At 39.4% G+C, this 22,458-nt stretch overlaps 1 protein-coding gene across 1 annotated transcript; it reads right to left on the bottom strand.

Annotated features, from left to right (window-relative positions):
* Nucleotides 1-16,330: 16,330 nt before the first annotated feature.
* On the bottom strand, nucleotides 16,331-18,286 carry LOC102972921 (transmembrane protein 230-like). The gene has a single exon (XM_042985339.1). It carries the CDS (start codon nucleotides 17,806-17,808, stop codon nucleotides 17,377-17,379), a length of 432 nt encoding a protein of 143 aa, XP_042841273.1. The 5' UTR covers nucleotides 17,809-18,286; the 3' UTR covers nucleotides 16,331-17,376.
* Between the last annotated feature and the right edge of the window lie 4,172 nt (nucleotides 18,287-22,458).

Raw genomic sequence — 22,458 nt, 5'->3', positions numbered from 1 at the left:
GATATGGAAAGAGGCAACGCAGGGCAGTCGCTTTGCTGAGGTCAGTTAAAGGATTTCAGGGTCCCAACTGCTCAGCAAGTTACAGCGTCCCATCTCCTTAGCAACCCAGGCAAGGAAGGGTTTCTCCTCTAAGAGAAACAATGCACACCAGTTGCCAGGATTCTAGGGAGGAGACCAAGTAAAATTAAAATCCTAGATTTGTGATTTGGTGGAGCATCTGCTCCTCTTCCTACCGCAGCCAATCCGACCTGCAGTTGACCAGTCTTGGTTGGAAACCTGAGAACCCGTCTGGCGCCGCGGGAACAAAGAAGGAGGAGCCTCGAGTCCGGATCCAGCGCTGGAGAACTTTCAGGATCTGAATGTTGCTCGGAAAGGGGCGAGTCGTGCATTCCTGGAGAGAGAATGCATTTACAGAATGCGTGTGTGTGTGTGTGTGTGTGTGTGTGTGTGTGTTTGGCAGAGAGACCCAGACCCAGGCACAGACAGACCTTGGGAATCCTGAGGTGCAGGTATGAATGAGATGGGCGGACTAGGAGAGTTCAAGACTCGCGCTTAGAAGGCAAATGTGTCTCATCTGCGCCAACCAAACTCAGGAGACTGGAGGATAAACAAGGAAGTCCAGGTTTTTGCTCTTCCCCCTCTTATGGAGTGTGGCAGATGAGTAGAGAGAATATCACCTTGAAGGCGAAGGCAACGCAGAAGGTTATCCTGTATAAATAATACAGTTCATGGGTTACTTGTTCTCTAATAATTGAAATTCAAATTAACCTTAAGACTATATTGGCATAATTAATCCTTTTTTGATAATGTAAGTATGAATTCATAATTTTGCAATATTTAAGGTCATGACTAGTACTATTAATTTATATTACCTCCAACTTGAAGAAGGTATAAAGGATGGGACAATATCTGGCCTATAAACTGTATATATATTTTAAAAAAAATTTTAAATGCTTATTTTTGAGAAAGAGCGAGCAAGCAGGGGAGGGGCAGAGAGAGAGAGGGAGACACAGAATCCAAAGCAGGCTCCAGGCTCAGAGCTGTCAGCACAGAGCCTGTCACAGGGCTCAAACCTGTGAACCATGAGATGGTGACCTGAGCCGAAGTCAGACACTTAACCGACTGACCCACCCAGACGCCCCTAAACTGTATATTAATTAGCCTTTAACGTTTATTTGTCCTGTATCCCTCTCTTTTTAAATGAACTAATACTTGGTTTTGACACTTTACATTGATACAACTTCCATTTAGCAAGATGTTGGCTATTAATTTTAACTTCATGGAAGAACATAATATCACTCACTCTCAATTTTGGTGGGAGAATTGCAGAATTCTTCAATAAAACTGTGAACCTGTACCCTTCACAAAATACACGTGTCTGTGCATACAAAATGTTGCATATAATTTCTGCTGGTTCAGGGACTCCTTGAAGTCTAACTCCCTAGATTAGAACCCTTGGCATAGACTCAAAGTGAAAGAAAAACTAAAGTGATAAATTAGGGGAAAAGGGCAACTGAAAGGAACAACCTTCAGAAAATGTCCATTATTTTTCCTGCTTCATTGCCAGTCTTTGACTCCAGTAATCCTAAAGTTGCTTCTCATTGTTCTTAGAATCACTATCAAAGCTCTTGGCCTCCTTACCTTTCCAGTTTCATCTGCAGCCACTCTCCCCACTCTGTCGGCAACCTAGGCACCCTGATTTTTCCTTCATTCACTCAAATATTCCATATTCCTTTTTAACTCTGAGCAATTGCACATGCTATTTCTTTTGCCAAAAAAGTTTTCCCTTAGGAAAAGTTCTTTTCCTTAGGAAAACCTTCATTGCTCCCACAGACTTTCTCAGTTTCCCTTATTATGTACTATCATAGTACCCTGTACTTTTCATTCTTAGCATTGATACAATTTGCCCTTGTAATGAACTGCTGTTGAGTTTTCCCTCCAGAGGTTTCCCTAGGTTCTGTAAAGACCAGAGAAAAAGCCCTCCTGCTTTTGGAGGGAGACAAAGGAAAGTAACCATTCTGAAAAATGCCCAGAGCTCCCTGTTCTCCTTAACAAGGACTGCCCTCAAGGGAAACTAATTTTTACTAGGGTTTGTTTGGGGTTTTTACTAAAGCTTAGCTGCCCTGAGGGGAGATACCCAAATCTAGCCCCCTCTAGCCCTCTTATATCACCTGAGGTTGGACAGGGGGAAGGAAGCTGAGAAACATTTGTGAAACTCACAACCCAGAGACACAGATTTACAAAAGGCTGAGACCTGATAATAGGATCTTGGAATGCTTCCCCTTTCTCTTCCCCTCTCTCCCTGCATCTCACCACCCTGTCAACAGGGCTTCTGTGTAATAATAGGAGCTTGCCCTGGAAGAACTGCAAACCTGAGACCCATTTAATAAGGACTCTCTGGAGAAACCCAAAGACAACAGAGACAAAACAGGGACACAAAAACGACATTAGAGGAGATTTTATCTTCTGAAACCACAGCTGCAGCAAACAGTGAGTACAGCCTAACTCTTAGCCACATAAATACAGCACCTCACACTAAAGGTCTATCTCAGTTCCTTTTACCTGATACAACATTCCAGCTTTTCACACAAAAAATTACAATGCATGCTAAAAGACAATAAACATAGTCTCAAGAGACAAAACTAGCATCAGAACCGGGTTCAGATATAGCAGAGATTTTGGAATTATCAGACCTGAATTTAAAATAACTATGATAGGGGCACCTGGGTGGCTTAGTAGGCTAGGTGCCAGATTTCAGCTCAGGTCAAAATCTCATAGTCCCCGAGTTTGAGCCCCACGTTGGTCTCCTTGCTGATAGTACAAAGTCTGCTTGGGACTCTCTCTCTCTCTCTTTCTCAAAATAAATAAATAAACTTAGTCAATAAAAATAAAAAAATAAAATAATTATGATATGGTCACGTGGGTGGCTTAGTTGGTTAAGCATCCGACTCTTGGATCTCAGCCCAGGGTCTTGATCTCAGGATCGTAAGTCGAGCCCTGCATTGGGCTCTGACCTGGGTGTGAAGGCTACTTTAAAATAGCCTTTTAAAATAAAATAAAATAAAATAAAATAAAATAAAATAAAATAAAATAAACAAAGGCTTTAAAGGAAAACGTGGATAATGTGGGAGAACAGATGGATACTCTAAGCAGAGAAATGGAAACTCTAAAAATCAAAAGAAAATGCTGGAAATCAAAATCAGTGTAAAAGAAATGAAAAATATATCTGATGGGCTCATCTGCTTAATGGGCATGGCTGAGAAAAGAATCAGTGAGTCTAAAGATATGTTAATAGAAATTTTCAAACTGAAAAGCAAAAAGGAAAAAGAATTAAAATAAGAAAGAAATAAAAGAATTAAAATAAGAAAGAAAGAAGAAAGAAACAGAAACAATATTTGTAGTAATAATGGCTAAGAATTTTCCAAAATTACTAACAGACGCCAAACCACAGATCCAGGACACTAAGGAAACATGCAGGATAAATGCTGAAAAATCTGTATCTAGGCATATAATATTCAAACTTCAGAAAACAAGACAAAGAGAAAATCTTGAAAGAAGCCAGGGGAAAAAAACACTTTACCTGTTCTACAGAAACAAGGATAAAAATTACATCAGACTTCTCTTTAGAAACTATTTAAGCAAGGGGTGCCTGGGTGGCTCAGTCGGTTAAGTGGCTGACTTCAACTCAGGTCATTATCTCAGGGTTCATGAATTTGAGCCCCCCATCAGGTCCTCTGCCTGCATCACAGAGCTCATTGTGGATCTGTCCCCCTCTCTCTGCACCTCCCCTACTCATGTTCTCTCTCTCTCTCTCTCTCTCTCTCTCTCTCTCTCTCAAATAAATAAATAAATCTCAGAAAACAAGAGCAACCAGTAAGGCAAGAAGAGAGTAGAGTGAAATATGCAAGTGTTGAAAGAAAAGAAATGCACTCATCTAGAATTCTGTGTCCAATGAAATTATCTTTCACAGGTGAAGGAGATAAGGCTTTCTGAGATGAAGATTTGCAGCCAGTAGATAAGACATGTTAAAAGAAGTTCCTCAGAGGTAGGGGAAATGATATAGATCAGAAAGTCAAATCTACACAAGGAAAGGAAAAGTGTTAGACAAGGAATAAATGAAGGTAAAAGAAGACATTTAATTTTATTTCTTTTAACTTATTTAACCTAACAGTTTGATCAAAATAATAATATAATAGTGTGTTGGATGAATATAGCTTATGCTTAAGTAAAATGAATGACAGTAATGCAATCAGCGATGAGAGAACCTGGGAATAATCTTTTAAAATACCTGACCTACCTGTGAAGTGGTATAGCGCTATTTGAAAGCGGATTTAAATAGTTGTAAATGTTTATTGCAGTCTCTAAGGCACCTACTAAAAATATTTTAAGTATCATTGTTGTGCTAAAAAAAGAAAAAAAATAGAGTCATGTAAAATAGGAGAAGGCAGAAAAAAGAGGGGAAGACAAAAAGAAGAAACAAAGGCTAAATAGAAAACAGTTCCAAAAATTAGTGGAATATTAATCCAACTATAGCATATAAAGTGGAATATTAGTGGAATATTCATCCAACTATAGCATATAAAGTTGCTATGAATATTCACGTACAGGCTTTATGTGAATAAAAGTTTTCCTTTCTGTAGGGCAAATAGTAGGAGTAGAATTTCAGAGTCATATGATAAGTGTGTATTTAGCTTTATAAGAAACTACCAAATTGTTTTTCAGAAAAACTATCATTTTACATTCCTACCAACAATGAATGAGAGATTCAACTTCACTTTTTACACTGCTTTTATCACTTTGAGAAGTGTCTCTTCCTTGTCTGCTGAGGGATGCAAATGCAGTGCCCACTGGGGAGGGGAGAGGGAGGGGGGATCATCTCTGCTCCTGTTCATGCAGGGGAGGACTGTCAACAGCTGCAAACCACCCACTGTGCAGTACAGGTGTGGAGGAGACTGTGGGGCTTCTTCCTTTGTGTTTGCCTAGGAAAGAGTGAGTAGAGTCAGAAAGATTCTGTTCTGTGGAGTCTCTCTATTCCGAGTCTAGGAAGAACAGACCTTTCTCGGGTCTTTTAAAAGTATGCCCATTGGAATTTCTAGGTGTGGGCTGGTTTGGCACCCAGGCATGGATACATGTGAGAGGAAAAAAGCAAAAAACAACAAAGAAATCACCACTGGGTCATCCCCTGAGTCCTGCGATCTCTGGCTAGTCTGTTCCACCACACCCCCCACCCCCACCCCGGCTTCAGATCTTCTAATAGTTGCTTTATGCGTTAAAAAAAACACCTTTTTTCAGAGAGAGATGGAGCACACCAGAGGCGGGGGAAGGGCAGAGAGAAAAAGGGAGAGAGAGCATCTCAAGCAGGCTCCACGCTCAGTGCAGAGCCTGACATGGAACTCGACGTGGGGTTCGATCCCATGACACTGGGATCATGACCCGAGGTGAAATCAAGTGTCAGACACTCAACCAACCGAACCACCAGGTGCCCCTGCTTTATGTATTTTATTCAGAGTTTTTAGTTGTAATTAGTGGAAGTAATAGGGGACAGTATGCCTACGATATCCTTTAGCGATCAAAGAACCAAAATCTTCAAAGAATGAGGGAACTGACCCAGGAGTTGGTAGATGACCATATTAAAGATGTATAATGAGTGATATGGGTAGATGATAAGAATATCCATGACAAAGCTGGGTATTTTTATGGAGGAAGGTGGGATAATAATCTGAAAGCAGCAATAAGAAGTAAGAAGGATAAACCCCCACTTATGAGAGAAAAAATAGCCACCACTTGAAAGAGAAATAAGGAAAGCATGGTCTTCACAGGAATGTCAACCTGAAAACAAAAAGTCACAATGAGAGTCAAATGAGAGTTTATTTGAGATTCCAGAATTGCAATTTGGGGTCACAGATTCAACTAGAAATCCAAATAGTTTTCCTGCCTGTCGGGTGAAAGCAAGGGGTTTCTGCTTCATCAGAGGTGTTTACTTAAGGACAGCCACAGGCGTTTATCACAGAACAAACCTCACTGTTCAGCTAGGAGGTAACCAAGAACAATTCCATTAATTAACACAACTTGTGCAAGGGAGTCCAAAGAGTTTTCTTGGGTGGCTATTGCATTAGCAAAACAATTTAGCAATATCTCTCAGGATTTTAGAGAGATCAGGCATTCATTCATGGTAACATCTACCCAAGGAAAAGCAATCCTACAAACCTAGCAGCTTTGCTGGAGTCGACACCACCCGTAGTTGAACACCCTTGACTATGTGTGCAGCCGGTATACACGTTAGTCAGTGAAGTAAACTTAAAGGGGTGCCCAGTGCTAAGTTTCTGATTGATTACACAGAGGAAATAGGTGTAACCAATAATCCAATTGCACAACAACCTTTACTTCAATAGGGACTTACCCAGTGTGTTCCTGGTAGTGTTTTTGCCAAGCACGAGTAAAAATAGACCCGGGAGAAGCAGAAATTATGGAGTCATTATACACTGTAGTTCCAACAATAGGGTAAACATGGTTTAGGAGGGAAATTAACTTAAGAAAGGAGATACAGAGTAGCAGTGTTTTGAAAATGTCGATAATCTGGCTATGTCAGAAATGTTGAGTTATCAAAAGCGAAGGGATTTGCCAGCGTTGTAAAGGAGGTCTAATGTGAAATAGATTAAGAGCAGAATCAAAATAATGTTTATGAGTATGCGGGCCTGGTATGGAATCTTGACTTAGCTGTCCACATTAGCTGTCATCTTTGTTTTCTTCGTCAATTTGATTCAGAGGTCTCCAGCATTTGTATAGAGCTAGACGCCATGTGGAGCCTTCTTTAGCTGTGAGGTGTCTATCTAAGGCCTGAGTCCCCGAAGTCACTGCCATCTGGACAGTGAGGATGCCCTGATATAGTCTCTTCCAAGGAGATTCAAGAGCAGTTATTATTCTTATTGATTCCAGATTACAAGGGTGGGAGAAAATTGGAAATGCTAGTTTGGAGAGTCATAGCCAGATGTTTGAAGATACTACACAAATTTAGGATCCAGTCCAGCTTTGGTGTATAACCAAACCTCAAAGACACTTAATAGGACTAGAATCTAATGTAGACAAAGGTACAAACGTAAATTTTCTCTCTACAATTACTCCCAGTTTTTACTATTTTTATTATTTTTTTTAATGTTTATTTTTGAGACAGGGAGAGACAGAGCATGAACGGGGGAGGGGCAGAGAGAGAGAGAGAGAGAGAGAGAGAGAGAGAGACAGAATCTGAAGCAGGCGCCAGGCTCTGAGCTGTCAGCACAGAGCCCGACGAGGGGCTCGAACTCACGGACCGTGAGATCATGACCTGAGCCGAAGTCGGATGCTCAAACGACTGAGCCACCCGGGCGCCCCAACTCCCATTTTTTAAATCAACAATCATGACAAGCCTAATTTGTTTAAGCTTGGCCTGGTTATTTTTATAAAAGCAGGAAGAATAGTGACTGGGTATGTAAACTTTTTAAAAGATTGCTTTGTTGGAGCTTTGTAAGCAAGGTATTAGGCCAATTTTTGGAAGCAGTTCTTTAAACCTGTATGGTGATACCTGAGTCTATGTACCTATCTCTCAAACATGACATTTTAGTCAAAGCCTTGGCAAGATAGGCATTTGTTTTTTTAATTGTGTCTTGTGATAAGGGGAACAATTTCTCAGTGAATTTATGTAAATAACTAACAATATTGTTTAAATTTTGGAGGGATTAGGTAGGGAGAAAAAGATAAATGTTTCATCTTTGTTTACAAGGTATATCTTACCAAATTGTTGGCAGCTTAAGAGAAGAGATTTTCCTGGGGCGCTTGGGAGGCTCAGTTGAGCATCTGACTTCAGCTCAGGTCATGATCTCACAGCTCGTGAGTTCGAGCCCCACGTTGGGCTCTGTGCTGACAGCTCAGAGCCTAGGGCCTGTTTCTGATTCTGTGTCTCCCTCTCTCTCTCTGCCCCTCCCCCACTCACACTCTGTCTTTCTGTCCTTCAAAAATAAATAAACATTGAAAAAAACTTTTTAAAGAGAAGAAATTTTCCTAAATCTGGAAAAACAGAAGGTTAAAAGCCAGTAACACTTTAGACAACAAGTTATGAAAAGTATAATCCATATTCATCGGTTCATTAATTACATCAGCCCTATGTAATCTGTACTTGTTCTGCCTGAGTATAATTTTTTCATTAGTTTTGTTGACCTTGCCTGATTATTGACAGTGATAATTTTAAGAAATTTGTACGGTTTTCATTGAGGCTTATATAGTTTGCCCAGTGAAGTGGGTACTTGGATGTTGTGAAAGTCCACCCCAGGAAATACATTTTGATAACCCACAGTAAGTGATAGTTGAATGAAGTCCAGCTACAGATGTTTAAAAAGTCCAGAGAGAGGTCTGAGGCCTCTGAGGACCAAACTAATTTTTTCAAACGCACCAAGGTCACTAAAGGAATACAAAAACCAAAAGTGGGATTTGCCAGAGAGTTAGGAAAGACCAAGTGGTCATCTTGGGTTTCTCATAGTTCTGTTCATTTAATTTATAACCATTGTTTACTCATCTTAATTTCTGTGATTCAGGAGCAGACTGTTGCTGTCATGTTAGAAGGACATCAGGATGGCAACAGTGTGGTAATGAGGGGACATTTTTTTGTAGAAGCAGAATATACTCTACCCACAGGTTCCGCAGTCTTTATAGATTTTATTGCCCATGGTTAGGTCACTTGGAACACCCATGAAATCGGTCTGCAGAGTGGCAGAAGGATCTCCACAGTTGGAGGAAGACAGCTTGGAAAGAGTGAGGTGCGTGGATGTGAATTGGGGGAGAGAAAAATGGCGGCACTATGGAGGGGATGGAATCCTTTCCCTGGAGAGACAAAAGGGAGAGAAAGAGGTATCGAGATACTGCGGCATTGAGTTAGCACAGGAGGAAAACCTCTCTGGACCATGGACTGGGGCGGGGGGCGGGGTGCGTCAGAAGTTCTTTTTTGCAAACTGCTTTTGGAGCTCAAACTCTTAGGTTTGAGCTGTGGCGCATGCTCCTGGAGAGAAGTGAGCTGGTCCTGGAGTGCATAGTGTGGTGTCGTGATCTCTGGGGTACACTGGGAGAGAATAGTACCCTTCCTGGAGTACTTTTGGAAAAGGGCTTATTGCCTCCCCAAGGGCAAAAGATCTTGTAGGTGCCAGCTAAAGGCCTTTCATCAGCAGGGTGGAGAGGGTCTACTCTGGAGGAAAGGAGGGGATCTGTGCCATGCACAGACTTTGGGTTTTGAATCCCAACCGCATCAAAGAAATAACACAGAAGAGTGTGGCCCAGGGTGAGCTGAATGCCCTTGCTATTCTGTGAGGGCTGCAAGATTCCCAGTCCAACGATGAGAGATTGGACTAGCACCATATTCTGCCCCCACACCAACATAGTGGACTTCAGAGAGCAGCACAGTGCAATTGCTGGTTTAGGGTAGTTCTATTTTTAATTTTTTTGAGGAAACTCCATACTGTTTTCCAAAGTGGCTGCACCAGTTTGGATTCCCACCAGCAGTGCAAAAGAGATCTCCTTTCTCTGCATCCTCACCAACCAACATCTGTTGCTGACTGAATTGATAATATTTGCCATTCCGACCCGTGTGAAGTGATAACTCATTGTGGTTTTGATTTGTATTTCCCTGATGATGAGTGATGTTGTACATTTTTTCATGTGTCTGTTCGCCATCTGGATGTCTGCTTTGGAAAAGTGTCTACTCATGCCTTCTGCCCATTTCTTCTACAGTTTGTTTGGTTTTTGGGTATTGAGTTTGAAAAGTTCTTTATAGATTTTGGACACTAACCCTTTATCAGATATGTCATTTGCAAATATATTCTCCCATTCCGTCAGTTGCCTTTTAGTTTTGCTGATTGTTTTCTTAGCTGTGAAGAAACTTTTTATCTTGATGAGGCCCCAAAAGTTCATTTTTGCTTTTGTTTCCCTTGCCTCCAGAGTCATTTTGAGTAAATTACTGCAGTCGAGGTCAAAGAGGTTGTTGCCTGTTTTCAACTCTAGGATTTTGATGGCTTCCTAAGGTTTTCTTAGGTTTCCTTTCGTCCATTTTAAGTTTATTTTTGTGTCTGGTGTAAGAAAGTGGTCCAGGTTCATTCTTCTGCATGTTGCTGTCCAGTTTTCCCAACACCATTTGCTGAAGAGAGTGTCTTTATTCCATTGGGTATTCTTTCCTGCTTTGTCAAAGATTAGTTGGCCATATGTCTGTGGGTCCATTTCTGGGTTCTTATTCTGTTCCATTGATCTAAGTTTCTGTTTTTTGTGCCAGTACCATAGTGTCTTGATGATTACACCTTTGTAATATATCTTGAAGTCTGGGATTGTGATGTCTCCAGCTTTGGTTTTCTTTTTCAGGATTGCTTTGGCTCTTCGGGATCTTTTCTGGTTCCATACAAATTTTAGAATTGTTTGTTCTAGCTCTGTGAAGAATGTTGGTGTTATTTTGATAGTGATTGCATTGAATATGTAGATTTCTTTGGGTAGTGTTGACATTTTAACAATATTTGTTCTTCCAATCCATGAGCATGGAATGTTTTTCCATGGTTTTGTGTCTTCTTCTATGTCTTTTATAAGCTTTCTACAGTTTTCAGTGTATAGATTTTTCACCTCTTTGGTTAGGTTTATTCCTATGTATTTTATGGTTTTTGGTGCAATGGTAAATGGGATCAATTCCTTGATTTCTCTTTCTGCTGCTTCATTATTGGGTATAGAAATGCAACTGATTTCTGTGCATTGACATTTATATCCTGAGACTTTGATGAATTAGTGGATCAGTTCTAGCAGTTTTTGGGTGGAATATTTTGGGTTTTCCATATAGAGTATCATGTCATCTGCGAAGAGTGAAAGTTTGACTTCGTCCTTGCCGAGTTGGAGGCCTTTCTTTGTGTTGTCTGATTGCTGAGGCTAGGACTTTCAATACTATGTTGAATACCAGTGGCAAGAATGAACTCTCTGTCGTATTCCTGACCTTAGGGGGAAGCTCTCAATTTTCCACCTTTGAGGATGATATTAGTGGTGGGTCTTTCACATACGGCTTTTCTAATCTTAAGGTATGATCCTTCTATCCCTACTTTCCTAAGGGTTTTTATCAAGGAGGGATGCTATCTTTTGTCAGATGTTTTCTCTGCATCTATTTAGAGGATCATGTGGTTCTTGTCCTTTCTTTTATTAATATGATGTATCACATTGATTTGTATGTATTGAACCAGCCTTGCATCCCAGGTGTAAATCCCACTTGATCGTGGTAACTCTTTTAATGTATTGTTGGATTGGTTGGCTAATGTATGTTGAAAATTTTTGCATTCATATTCATCAGGGAAATTGGTCTATAATTCTCCTTTTTAGTGGGGGCTTTGTCTGGTTTTGGAATCAAGGTAATGCTGGCCTCATAGAATGAGTTTGGAAGTTTCCTTCCATTTCTACTTTTTGGAACAGATTCAAAAGAATAGGTGTTGACTCTTCCTTAAATGTTTGGTAGAATTCCCCTGTAAAGCCTTCTGGCCCTGGACCCTTGTTTTTTGGGAGATTTTTCATTAATAATTCAATTTATTTACTGGCTGTGGGTCTGTTCAAATTTTGTATTTCTTCCTGTTTTAGTTCTGGTAGTTTATATGTTTCTAGGAATTTGTCCATTTCTTCCAGATTGCTGGATTTATTGCCATATAATTGCCTATAATATTCTCTTAATATTGTTTGTATTTCTGCAGTGTTAGTTGTGATCTCTCCTCTTTCATTCTTGATTTTATTTATTTGGATCATTTCCTTTTTCGGATCCTTTCCTTTTTCTTCTTGATCAGACTAGCTAGAGGTTTATGAATTTTGTTAATTTTTTCAAAGAACCGGCTCCTGGTTTCATTGATCTGTTCTACTGTTTGTTTGTTTGTTTTTTATTTCAATAGCATTGATTTCTGCGCTGATCTTTATTATTTCCTGCCTTTTTGGGTTTTATTTGCTATTCTTTTTCCAGCCCTTAAAGGTGTAAGGTTAGGTTGTGTGTCTGAGACCTTTCTTCCTTCTTTAGAAAGGCCTGGATTGCTTTATACTTCCCTCTTATGACTGCCTTTGCTGCATCCCAGAGGTTTTGGGGTGTGGTGTTATCATTTTCATTGCCTTCCATGTACTTTTTAATTTCCTCTTTAATTTCTTGGTTAACCCATTCATTTTTTTAATAAGATGTTCTTCAATCTCCAAGTATTTGTTTTCTTTTTGAATTTTTTCTTGTGGTTGATTTCGAGTTTCATAGCACTGTAGTCTGAAAATATGCATAGTGTGATCTCCGTCTTTTTGTACTTGTTGAGGGCTGATTTGTGTCCCAGTATGTTATCTGTTCTGGAGAATGTTCCCTGTGCACTCCTGAAAAATGTTTATGCTGCTGCTTTAGGATGAAATGTTCTGAATATATCTGTTAAGTCCATCCAGTCCTGTCTGTCATTCAAAGACATTGTTTCCTGGTTGATTTTCTGCTTAGATGATCTGTCCATGTTGTAAGTGGGGTGTTGTAGTCCCCTACTATTATGGTATTATTGTCAATGAACTTCTTTATGTTTGTGATTAATTGCTTTATATATTTGGGTACTTCCACATCGTGGGCATAAATGTTTACAATTGTTAGGTGTTCTTGGTGGAAAGACCCTTTAATTATGATATAATGCCCTTCTTCATCTCTTGTTACAGTCTTTATTTTAAAATCTAGATTGTATGATATAAGTATGGCTACTTTTATTTCTTTTGGCAACCATTAGCATGAAAGATAACTCTACATGACCTTAGTTTCTAAAATACTTTTTAATGTTTATTTTTAAGAGAGAGAGAGAGAGCATGAGAAGGGGAGGGCATAGAGAGAGGGAGACACAGACTCTGAAGTAAGCTCCAGGCTCTGAGCTGTCAGCACAGAGCCTCACACAGGGTTTGAACTCACACACCATGAGATCATGACCTGAGCTTAAGTCTGAAGCTCAACCAGCTGAGCAACTAAGCCACCCAGGTGCCCTGCCTAAGGCCTTCTTAATTTAAAAAATTTTAGGTTATCAATAAGTGAAACTTGAAGTTTCAAAAATGCATGGGCTTAATTTATTCTTAGGCCTTCATATTTGAGCTTAAGTCTGAAGCTCAACCTGAGCCACTCAGGTGCCCCAGCATCCCCTTACTTTTAATCTGAAGGTGACTTTAGGTCTAAAATGGGTCTCTTGATAAGAAACTCTTAAAAACTGAGAACAAACTGAGGGTTGATGGGGGGTGGGAGGGATGGGTATTGAGGAGGGCACCTTTTGGGATGAGCACTGGGTGTTGTATGGAAACCAATTTGACAATAAATTTCATATATTGAAAAAAATAAAACAACAACAACAAAAAGTACTTTCCTAAGGCCTTTTGTTTAAAGATTTATTTATTTATTTATTTATTTATTATTTACATACAGTGGGGGAGGGTCAGAATACACACACACACACACACACACACACACACACACATAGAGAGAGAGAGAGAGAGAGAGAGAGAGAGAAAGAGGGAGAGAGGATCCCAAGCGATTTCATACTGTCAGTGCAGAACCCGAAGCAGGGTTCCATTTCATAAACCATGAGATCATGACCTGAGCTGAGAGAGTTGGACTCTCAATCAACTAAGCCACCCAGGTGCCCTGCCTAAGGCCTTCTTAATTTAAAAAATTTTAGGTTATCAATGAGTGAATCTTGAAGTTTCAAAAATGCATGGGCTTAATTTATTCTTAGGCCTTCATACTTCCTTATATTTAAGTTAGGCAATAGTAGTTTCTCCATTTATTCTTTCATCCAACAAACTTATCCAGTACTTACTACATTCTAGGTGCCATTCTTAGAACTGAGCAAAACAGACAAAAATCCTTATTTTCCTACAGCTAACCTACTAGGGGAAAAAGACAGACACCAAATAATAAATATAAAAAGTAAGGAAATTGTTTAGGATATTGGAAGGAGAGAAATGCTCTGGAAAATAAAACGGTAAATGTAGCAAACTGGTGATCCGAAGTGCAGGGAGGGGGCATTGGCAGGGTACATTATTAAATAAGATAGGGTAGGCTCATGAACATGTAGGGAGGTAGAAATGAATGAGATGTATAAGAGAGTTTTTTTCTCGTATTTCTGCTGATTCCCAAACATTTTCCCCAGTTTAAACTATAATCAGGATCACTCATATATCTTTGACCTAGAGCTACCTATATCTTATTCGCACATCTAGTTACATTGACAATCCTTAGTCACACATCTTCCTCATGGGGCTCATGTGTGATCAACTTAACCCATTTCAGGACCTCAGAAGCACTGTGCTAAAAGTCAGAAGATTCTTGAAAAGCAGTTGACTCATGAGGATGTAGAATCCATAGTGAAACAGGCTACTTTCAAAAACATAAAAGAAGACCCCAGAACAAATTATGACACTGAGGCCCACTCTTGGAAGGGCAGAGTACAAGACCTTTCTCGAAAAGCTAGTAATAAAGCGATGTGCTTTGTTTCTAAATTAGGGACAATGTCCTGCTCTGGCGATGCTCTCTGCAATACTTTTCTGTCTATAGATGGGTGTTGCTGAAGTCTTCTCTCTCCCAGCACCTCTTGTGCCTAATGACTTGGCTTGCTGACTCAGTTAACTGGGATTAGACAGCTGTCCATCACTGCTGGAAATCCAATCATTTCAAAAGACTGTCGTTCTAGGAAATTGGTCTAAACTTTGAATAACAAAAAGAAGAGCCAAACATGTATAATTTATACTTCAGCAAGAGTTGCTAGATATGTGACCTGATTAACTACAATTTTAAAGTTACAGTACACACTATGCATACAACGTCTGGAATTAAACCAATGCTCAGATTTCTTTGTTTAAAAATTTTTTTTTAATGTTTATTTATTTTTGAGACAGAGAGAGACAGAGCATGAATGGGGGAGGGGCAGAGAGAGAGGGAGACACAGAATCGGAAGCAGGCTCCAGGCTCTGAGCCATCAGCCCAGAGCCTGACGGGGGGCTCGAACTCACGAACCGTGAGATCGTGACCTGAGCTGAAGTCGGACGCTCAACCGACTGAGCCACCCAGGCGCCCCAATGCTCAGATTTCTAATACCATCTTCTACACTATGATTACACTCCAATGCTCCTTTTGTCCTTATTTGCCTGTTTCCTTTGTGATAAGGTCATCTCTGGATTGAAGTTTACACTATCGACCTATGTGGATCTTTCGTTTCTAAATTGACATTCCTTGACTAACATTTCATAGATTAACTGTTCTCTATATTCAAAAGGTACTTTCTTCACATGACTGAGTCCCTTTTAATATTAATTATTCATATTGAAATTGTGGTGGACTTTTTAAGAGTTACATTTCAATGGACTTTTCTGTGTATTCTGTGGCTTCTAATAAGAGGGAGGATTATGAGATGCTATCAAAGCCCGCCAGAATTACAGCTCATATTTCCCTGTTTATTTAGGACAATCTCAAACTAATATTTAGAAATGTATCATTTCTTCCATTTGTTATGTGCCTGGGTACATAATATAGTACCAATGAAAGACTTCTGAACTCTTTTTTTTAACTTGGATATGTTTTGTGTATCCTGAAGTTAGCACTCTTGAGAGTATCTTTCTTCTCCTTTATGAAGTGCCAATATTCTTTGTCCAGAAAATACACTCTTTTATCTTCCATAAATCTCAGTCTATACAGGCACACCTCGCTTTATTGTGCTTTGCAGATATTGCTTGTTTTACACACTGAAGGTTTGTGGCAACCTTGCATCAAACAAGTCTATTGGCACCATTTCTTCACCAACATTTGCTCACTTCACACCTATTCTCACCATATTTCAAACTTTTTCATTATCATATCAGTGATTACGACTGACTGAAAGCTCAGGTGATGATTAGCATTTTTTAGCAACAAAGTATTTTTTAAGTGTTTACATTTTCTAGATGTAATGCTTTGCACACTTAACGGCCTACAGTATAGTTTGAACATAACTGTTATGTGCACTGGGAACCCCAAAAATTCATTTGACTCACTTTATTGCAGTATTTGCTTCATTGAGGTGGTCTGGGACAGAATGAACCCATGGTATCGCCAATGTATGCCTGTGTTCTTTATCTACAACACTTCAGAAAGTATTTCTTTTTATAGGATGATATCCTTTATTCTAAAAAATACTACTGCTAACTCAATTGTCTTTAATCTGGGACCATCGCCTTAGCTGCAGACATATCCCCACGTTCAGTCCTTTTCTATAGATCCTTTATTTACCTTCTCTATGAGTGCCAGGTTTACCATGAAGTTGATGATACTTAATATAGGCCCTTTGTTATGCCCTGCACTTAATTTCTAATTCATATTTTTGAATTCTCTTTTCTTAAGAGAGCCCTTCAGATTGCATAAGCCTTAGGTGACACAAATCCTTGATCTGCCCTATTCCTAGATAGGACTCAAGAGGAAAAGGCTCATATAGAAAGCAACCCAGTGCCCTGATTTAAACCAAGATTACAGATTAGCAGTCTCATTCTCTTGGGTGGCCAACTTTCCTAGGTTAGCCTGAAGTGGATGGAAGCACTTCACCTATGGCTTTAGTGAATTTCATGTGCCGTCTTCTATAAAACCCTATTTGACAGTGAGCAATTAACACTTTGGGGAACACTTATGTGCCATGTTGATATAAATACTATATTTGACCCATACGGACACCCAGAGCAGTAGGAATTATGGTCCCAAACTCTGAGTATTAAGATAATTTGTCCAAGGTCATACCGTTAAAAACGTTGGCATCTGGGGTTTAAAACCACTTCTGACTCTAAAGTTGCACACAACACAACTGTATTGCTCTTTATTTTTCCTAAGTTGATAACTTGGTTTTACCAAGGTATCTATAGGTTACAGAGGTGGAGATAAGCATGGGGGATAAAATACTCAGAAATTTTCCAAGTAAATTACTTAGTAATATGAAATCAGACATACTGCATTTTTCCATTTGTCACAAGATAAAATTACCAATGAGGACTGCTTAAAAGAAACGTTCGGCTCTAAATAGGGTGGTGGCAACATTTTGCCCTACAAAATAACTTTCACTTCCCCATACAATTACCATTGCTGTTCTTCCACTATACATGTGGAAACATTTGTCGGGAGTTTTAGCCAGGGCCAGGAACATAAAAATGGAGCATTTCCCAGCTTCCTATTTGGCTAATTGTAAACATTTTGGGGACGAATTGATAAAATCTGGCCATAGTTTTGCTATGTATCTACAAAGCTTCAGAATTCCTTAATCTTTAGGCATAGAGGTCCACAGCCTCTGCCAAACGCCTTAAAGCTCCGCTGAGCCCCATCTGTGACTCTTCTCCTGGCTGCAGGGGGCGCTAGTCATCACAGTCCGGAAGGTCACTGTAGGAGCAGCCCTGGCAGCCTCGGTGCGCTCTGTAAGCGATGAGCAAGTGGTAAAACCCAGGCAGGAACACCAGGATGCCAACAATCAGAACGGCAACAGCCCGGTTGGCGCCCACTTTGCTGATGTAGCCTGCCAGCAGGAGGCAACCCGTGACAACGAGAAAGGCGCCAATCAAAAACTGCGCGGTGGCACAGGCAATGGCCTTATAAGGAATCCTCGTAGAGTTTTTCTTAAACTTTACTAAGTGAGATCTCACTGGACATCTTTTCGATTTAAAGCTAGCTTCGGTAGGCGAAGTTTCCTTCTGACGGTTAATGTGCCCAGTGTCAGTGCTGGAGAGCTTTGAGTATTTCATTTTGCTGCTGGGGATCCCAGCAGCCACGTTGGTGCGAGTGGGAAGCATAACCGCAGGGGGCGTGCGGAGCTGTCCTGCTGCCACACAGTGAGCAGGGCGTCAGGACCCACGCGCCCACCCAACGGCTGCCTGGACCCGCGTGGAGGCTCGCCTCAGCATCTCTCATTCACCTAACTCCAGTTTCTGCAAGACCGCTGGGTTTGTGATAGAATTCCTCTTTCATCATGCAAAGTTGCGATTACGTTGATAGTCTGATGTTTTATGGGCTCTGTGATTTTCTTAGGGCAGTGCTAGTAAACTCCCAGATTCCTTTGACATTGCAACTGTTTAGATTGAGCAGATTAGCTTACATTCATTAGATTTCATTCAGTCACTTTCATAGAATTTCCATTTTCTCTAAATGTTCGTAAGCACATCCCGCGTTTGCCTCTCTTGCGTTGGTCTAACATGCAGCATACTTGGTTAATCTGATCAACCTCCGAGGGCCAATTAGGGGAGAGGAGAGATGTGAAAGTTGGAATCAAACCCGGCTGAAATCCTGGCTCTGCCTTTTATTAACTGTGTAAGCTTAGTCATAGTGCATATCCAAGGACCTAGTTCCTTCTGTAAAAGGGGAATTGTGACATGCAGTGCAGATTATTGTGAGTACTTACGGAATGAAGGATGCAGACTGCCTTCCTCCACAGAGGAAGTCCTATCTCCACAGAACTCAAGTCCTGACATGATCAAGGGCAAGGTTTGTCCAAAGACTTGAAGACATCTCACTCCTGAGTTTTGGCTGATTTTGTAGATGACAGCTTTCCTGCATCTCATGTTGCCTGATCATTGAATTGGCTGCCTTGTGGGAGCGGTATGACCTCTGGAATGGTAGGATTTATTTAGAAGTGGTGTGGTCTTCTGATAGGCTGTTGCAGACGGGGTTCCTTCTTCGTGAGGGGTTGAATTGGAGACCTCTAAACTCTCTCTCAGCTTCTGGAATTTGTACCCGAGCTGCAGCCTCTGCTTAAACTTTTTTTTTTTTTTTAATCAAACAATTGTAGTATTTCTCCCACTTCTGTGTTCTATGCCTACCTTTTACTAACCTATGCCTTCTTACTAGTTTATAATTCATCTTAAAATTTATCACCTACTACATCCATTATCCTATTTAATTCAATTTAACCCCACTCCTTGGAACGTGCATTTTAAATTCTACCAGTGAGTTTTATTTGTTTAAGTGGATTCTTTTATATTTGGGATTACCTCATTAACCAAACTAGAATATAAAACTTCCCTATGGAAACAATGATATATCTTCAAAATCCTCTCAACCATAGAGAGCTTAGCATTAAACATTTTTCTTTTTGTACACCCAGTGTTTGTTGGTTAAATTTACTACAAATAGAATATACAGTAGTTAAGGTAGTTCTTCCTATAACTATTTAAATTATAATCTTACCTAATTATTTACATGGCATTTTATAATGTACAATCTCTTCTCTCTAATGTATCTCAGAAATACAAAGTTTGATTTGCATTTTTGACCCCCAGGTCACACAGCTAGTTAATATCAAAGAATGGATTATATGTAGACAATCACCTTACTAGAGGCAAGTCATTTATAATGGAGTTGAGATTTGACTTCATTCCAGCTTGTGTTATATATCTATGATCAAATTTCGTATGAACTAGATGACAGAAACATGTCTCAAACATGTCAGTTATGGGTTGTAGAGACCAGGCCTATGCATTATAAAAGAGAAGAGCAGTTGTGAGAGATCTGTTCGAGAAAAGAGCCTTAAGCTGAGGCAGAAGAATGCAGTCTTCTTCCAAATGGCCAATCTCAGGGATACTACCCAACTTGAGTGGGATTTTATTGGTGCAACGGAGACCTGTACCTGAGGTTGTGATCTTGCTCCTGGGAAACAAGAGGAAAAGATACTAACACAAGGCATAAAATGTAGCACAATACTGGCCTTCCAGAGTACAGAGGAGCTGATAATTCATTGCAGAAATGTATTTCAGTGGCTCAACATTAATATATTACTTTATTATATTTATCAACTGGAACGGTCCACATCGTGTTACTGTTTGCTTAAATAATGCAGTTAGTTTATTTTATTTATATGTAAGTAAGTAATCAATTTTTAAGTTTAAAACTATAAGCAGAAGTAATCTCAGTACTCATTTAAAATAGCTTAGAGTCCAGGCTTTCCCTGAGATTATTTGACCATTTAGCCAATTGTTAGTTAGGATAATTGAAGGAAGAACTGACCTTTGTAGACTTAACCCAGGAACTACCTCACACTTCCCTAATTTCAAAGTGGCAGAGATATAGGAAAATTATTCAGATACTTGAAGGCTCTCAACAGAGTATACTTTATCTGAGCAAAACTCACTTGCTTTTCTCTTTTTTTCTCCCATCTGTACCCATCACTAAAACGTACAATTATTGGCAGCTAAAAGCAACAAAATCATGTTTTACTATAGTGTCCCCCCTCCCCTTAGCATATATAAAAGGTACATTAGAGGCAACTAAAATATTTTAAAAGAACTATGCTTTACCCTGTGTCAATAATGTGTGTGTGCATGTGTGTGTGTTACTCTAATTCACATGATAATACACTGATAAGTCCATTTGACTTATTTCTTTCTAAGGACAATTGGAGATTGGAAAAATCATATAACTATCACGGAATGAGAGATTTGACAAATTTTTTTAAAAAGAAAAGATTAAAAATCTTCCTATTAAATTTATCTGGGATATTAATAAAGGACTTTACATTCAGGGCAGCAGAAAATCACCTACAACATTTGTGCATTAGAGTTACACAAATATATAAAACGATATAGGTGCTTTTTTGGTTCTTTGATTTTTTGCCCTGCATCTGTTTCTTTTTTTCTTTCTTTAAATGTTTATTTATATGAGAGAGAGAGAGAGAGAGAGAGAGAGAGAGACCAAGTGCGATAGGGGGAGGGGCACAGAGAAGGAGACACAGAATTGGAAGCAGGTTCCAGGCTCTGAGCTGTCAGCACAGAGCCTGACGTGGTGCTCGAACTCATGAACCATGAGATCATGACCTGAGCTGATTGGATGCTTCACTGACTGAGCCACCCAGGCACCCCACGTTTGCTTCCTTTAAACTTTGAATTAAATCTTAGGCATGTATTTCCCCTTGACTTGATGGTGTAAACTTGGGACTTAGCTATTTGGAGGTGACAGATTTCCTATTTCTTAACTTACAAACTATTTTTAAACTCCTATGTCTCTATTTAACAAGATAGTAAAAACATACAAATATAGGACTAATAGAAAGACTGTTTCCATAGCATCATTTCATGAACATAGTTCCTCAAGTTATAGTTCCCTCTGTCCCTGTAGAATGTGACACAATGGTTCTCTTTTTTCCTTTGAAAACCAAGTAACATATCTGTCAGCCATTTATGTTTACCATCATTCCAAAGGCCTTGAATACCAGCATCTGTCTTTGTTTCCTTATAACCTTTTTTTTTTTTGCTTCCCTTTTATTGTAATAGCTCCTTAATAGCTTACCATTACCATACAATAGCTACTTTGGTTATTTCTTACCTGTGGAAAAACTTAAATTAAATGACCATATTACCGAATCATCTGAATTGGATTTGTTTTGGTTATTCTTCCATGTATAATTCTGTTAGATTAGTAGAATTAAGCTGTTGGCAGTAGTTATCCTCCTTTGCCTCACTCAGCATATATCACACACACACACACACACACACACACACACACACACACACATTAGTGAACCTACTACAGGCTACAACACAAATTGTTCTGCAGAGAATAAGATCAGAAAGAGTTAACAGATTTTTCTTTGTCCAAGATTTTTCAGAAATTGTTTATTAAGATACTTTCCATTTAGGAATATTGTAATGAAGACCATAAATGATTTTGTACATCTGTAATTATTTGGATTTAAAACATTTTAACACTACTCTTCACTCATATACACATATAGTCTTCATAGTTTGCTGTTCATTTGGAAATCCATTTATAATTTAAAAAATAATAGTGACAATATTAGTATTTTCTTCTCATTAAAAAAATTAGTTGTACTACCTGACAGGCTTATGTGTTTATTCAGTCCTGGTTTTATTAGAAGTTTATTCACTAGTGTTTGTTTCCTTTTACCCTAGAGTCCTTAGGTGATTTTCCTGGGACCTGTCCTCAAATCTACCTTTTTGCTTGGTTATCTATCCTTTACTGTGTGCATACTGATCTCTGGCCACAATGAACTCTTTGGTGATTCACAAAAGTAACAAGCTCTCCTCATCTTGTAAGCTTTTATAATTCCTACTTTTTCTCCCCGGAATAATGTCTCTCCCTTGTCTGCGTAGTTACTTTTATTTCTCCTTCAACCATTAACTCATCAAATATTTGGTTCATGTCTACTGTGTATCAGGCACTGTGGTATAATAGTCAATAGTCAAAATTCCTTTTCTCATAGACTGTTTAGTCTCGGCATGAATGTGGAAGGAGGAGAGTTGCTAAATAAAAAACACGAGTACATATAAAACTATGGACTGCACTAAAAGTAATATAAAAAGGTAAATGAAACAATAACACTGTAACTGGGTGACTGTAATAAATCAGAGAAAATTTCTTGCAGAGAATACAGACCTGGGTGAAAGGCGTATTGGTCAGAAGGAGTGTGGTACCGTAGAAATTGACAGGAGACG

Source organism: Panthera tigris, chromosome B2 (genome assembly GCF_018350195.1).
Source record: "Panthera tigris isolate Pti1 chromosome B2, P.tigris_Pti1_mat1.1, whole genome shotgun sequence".
In the NCBI taxonomy this organism is placed as follows: domain Eukaryota; kingdom Metazoa; phylum Chordata; class Mammalia; order Carnivora; family Felidae; genus Panthera; species Panthera tigris.
Note: the sequence above shows the minus strand (reverse complement) of the source record. Positions and strands in the feature narration are given on the sequence as shown.

Coding starts and splice junctions, on each gene's coding strand:
- LOC102972921 (XM_042985339.1), bottom strand. CDS start 17,808: ATGCTTCCCACTCGCACCAACGTGGCTGCTGGGATCCCCAGCAGCAAA.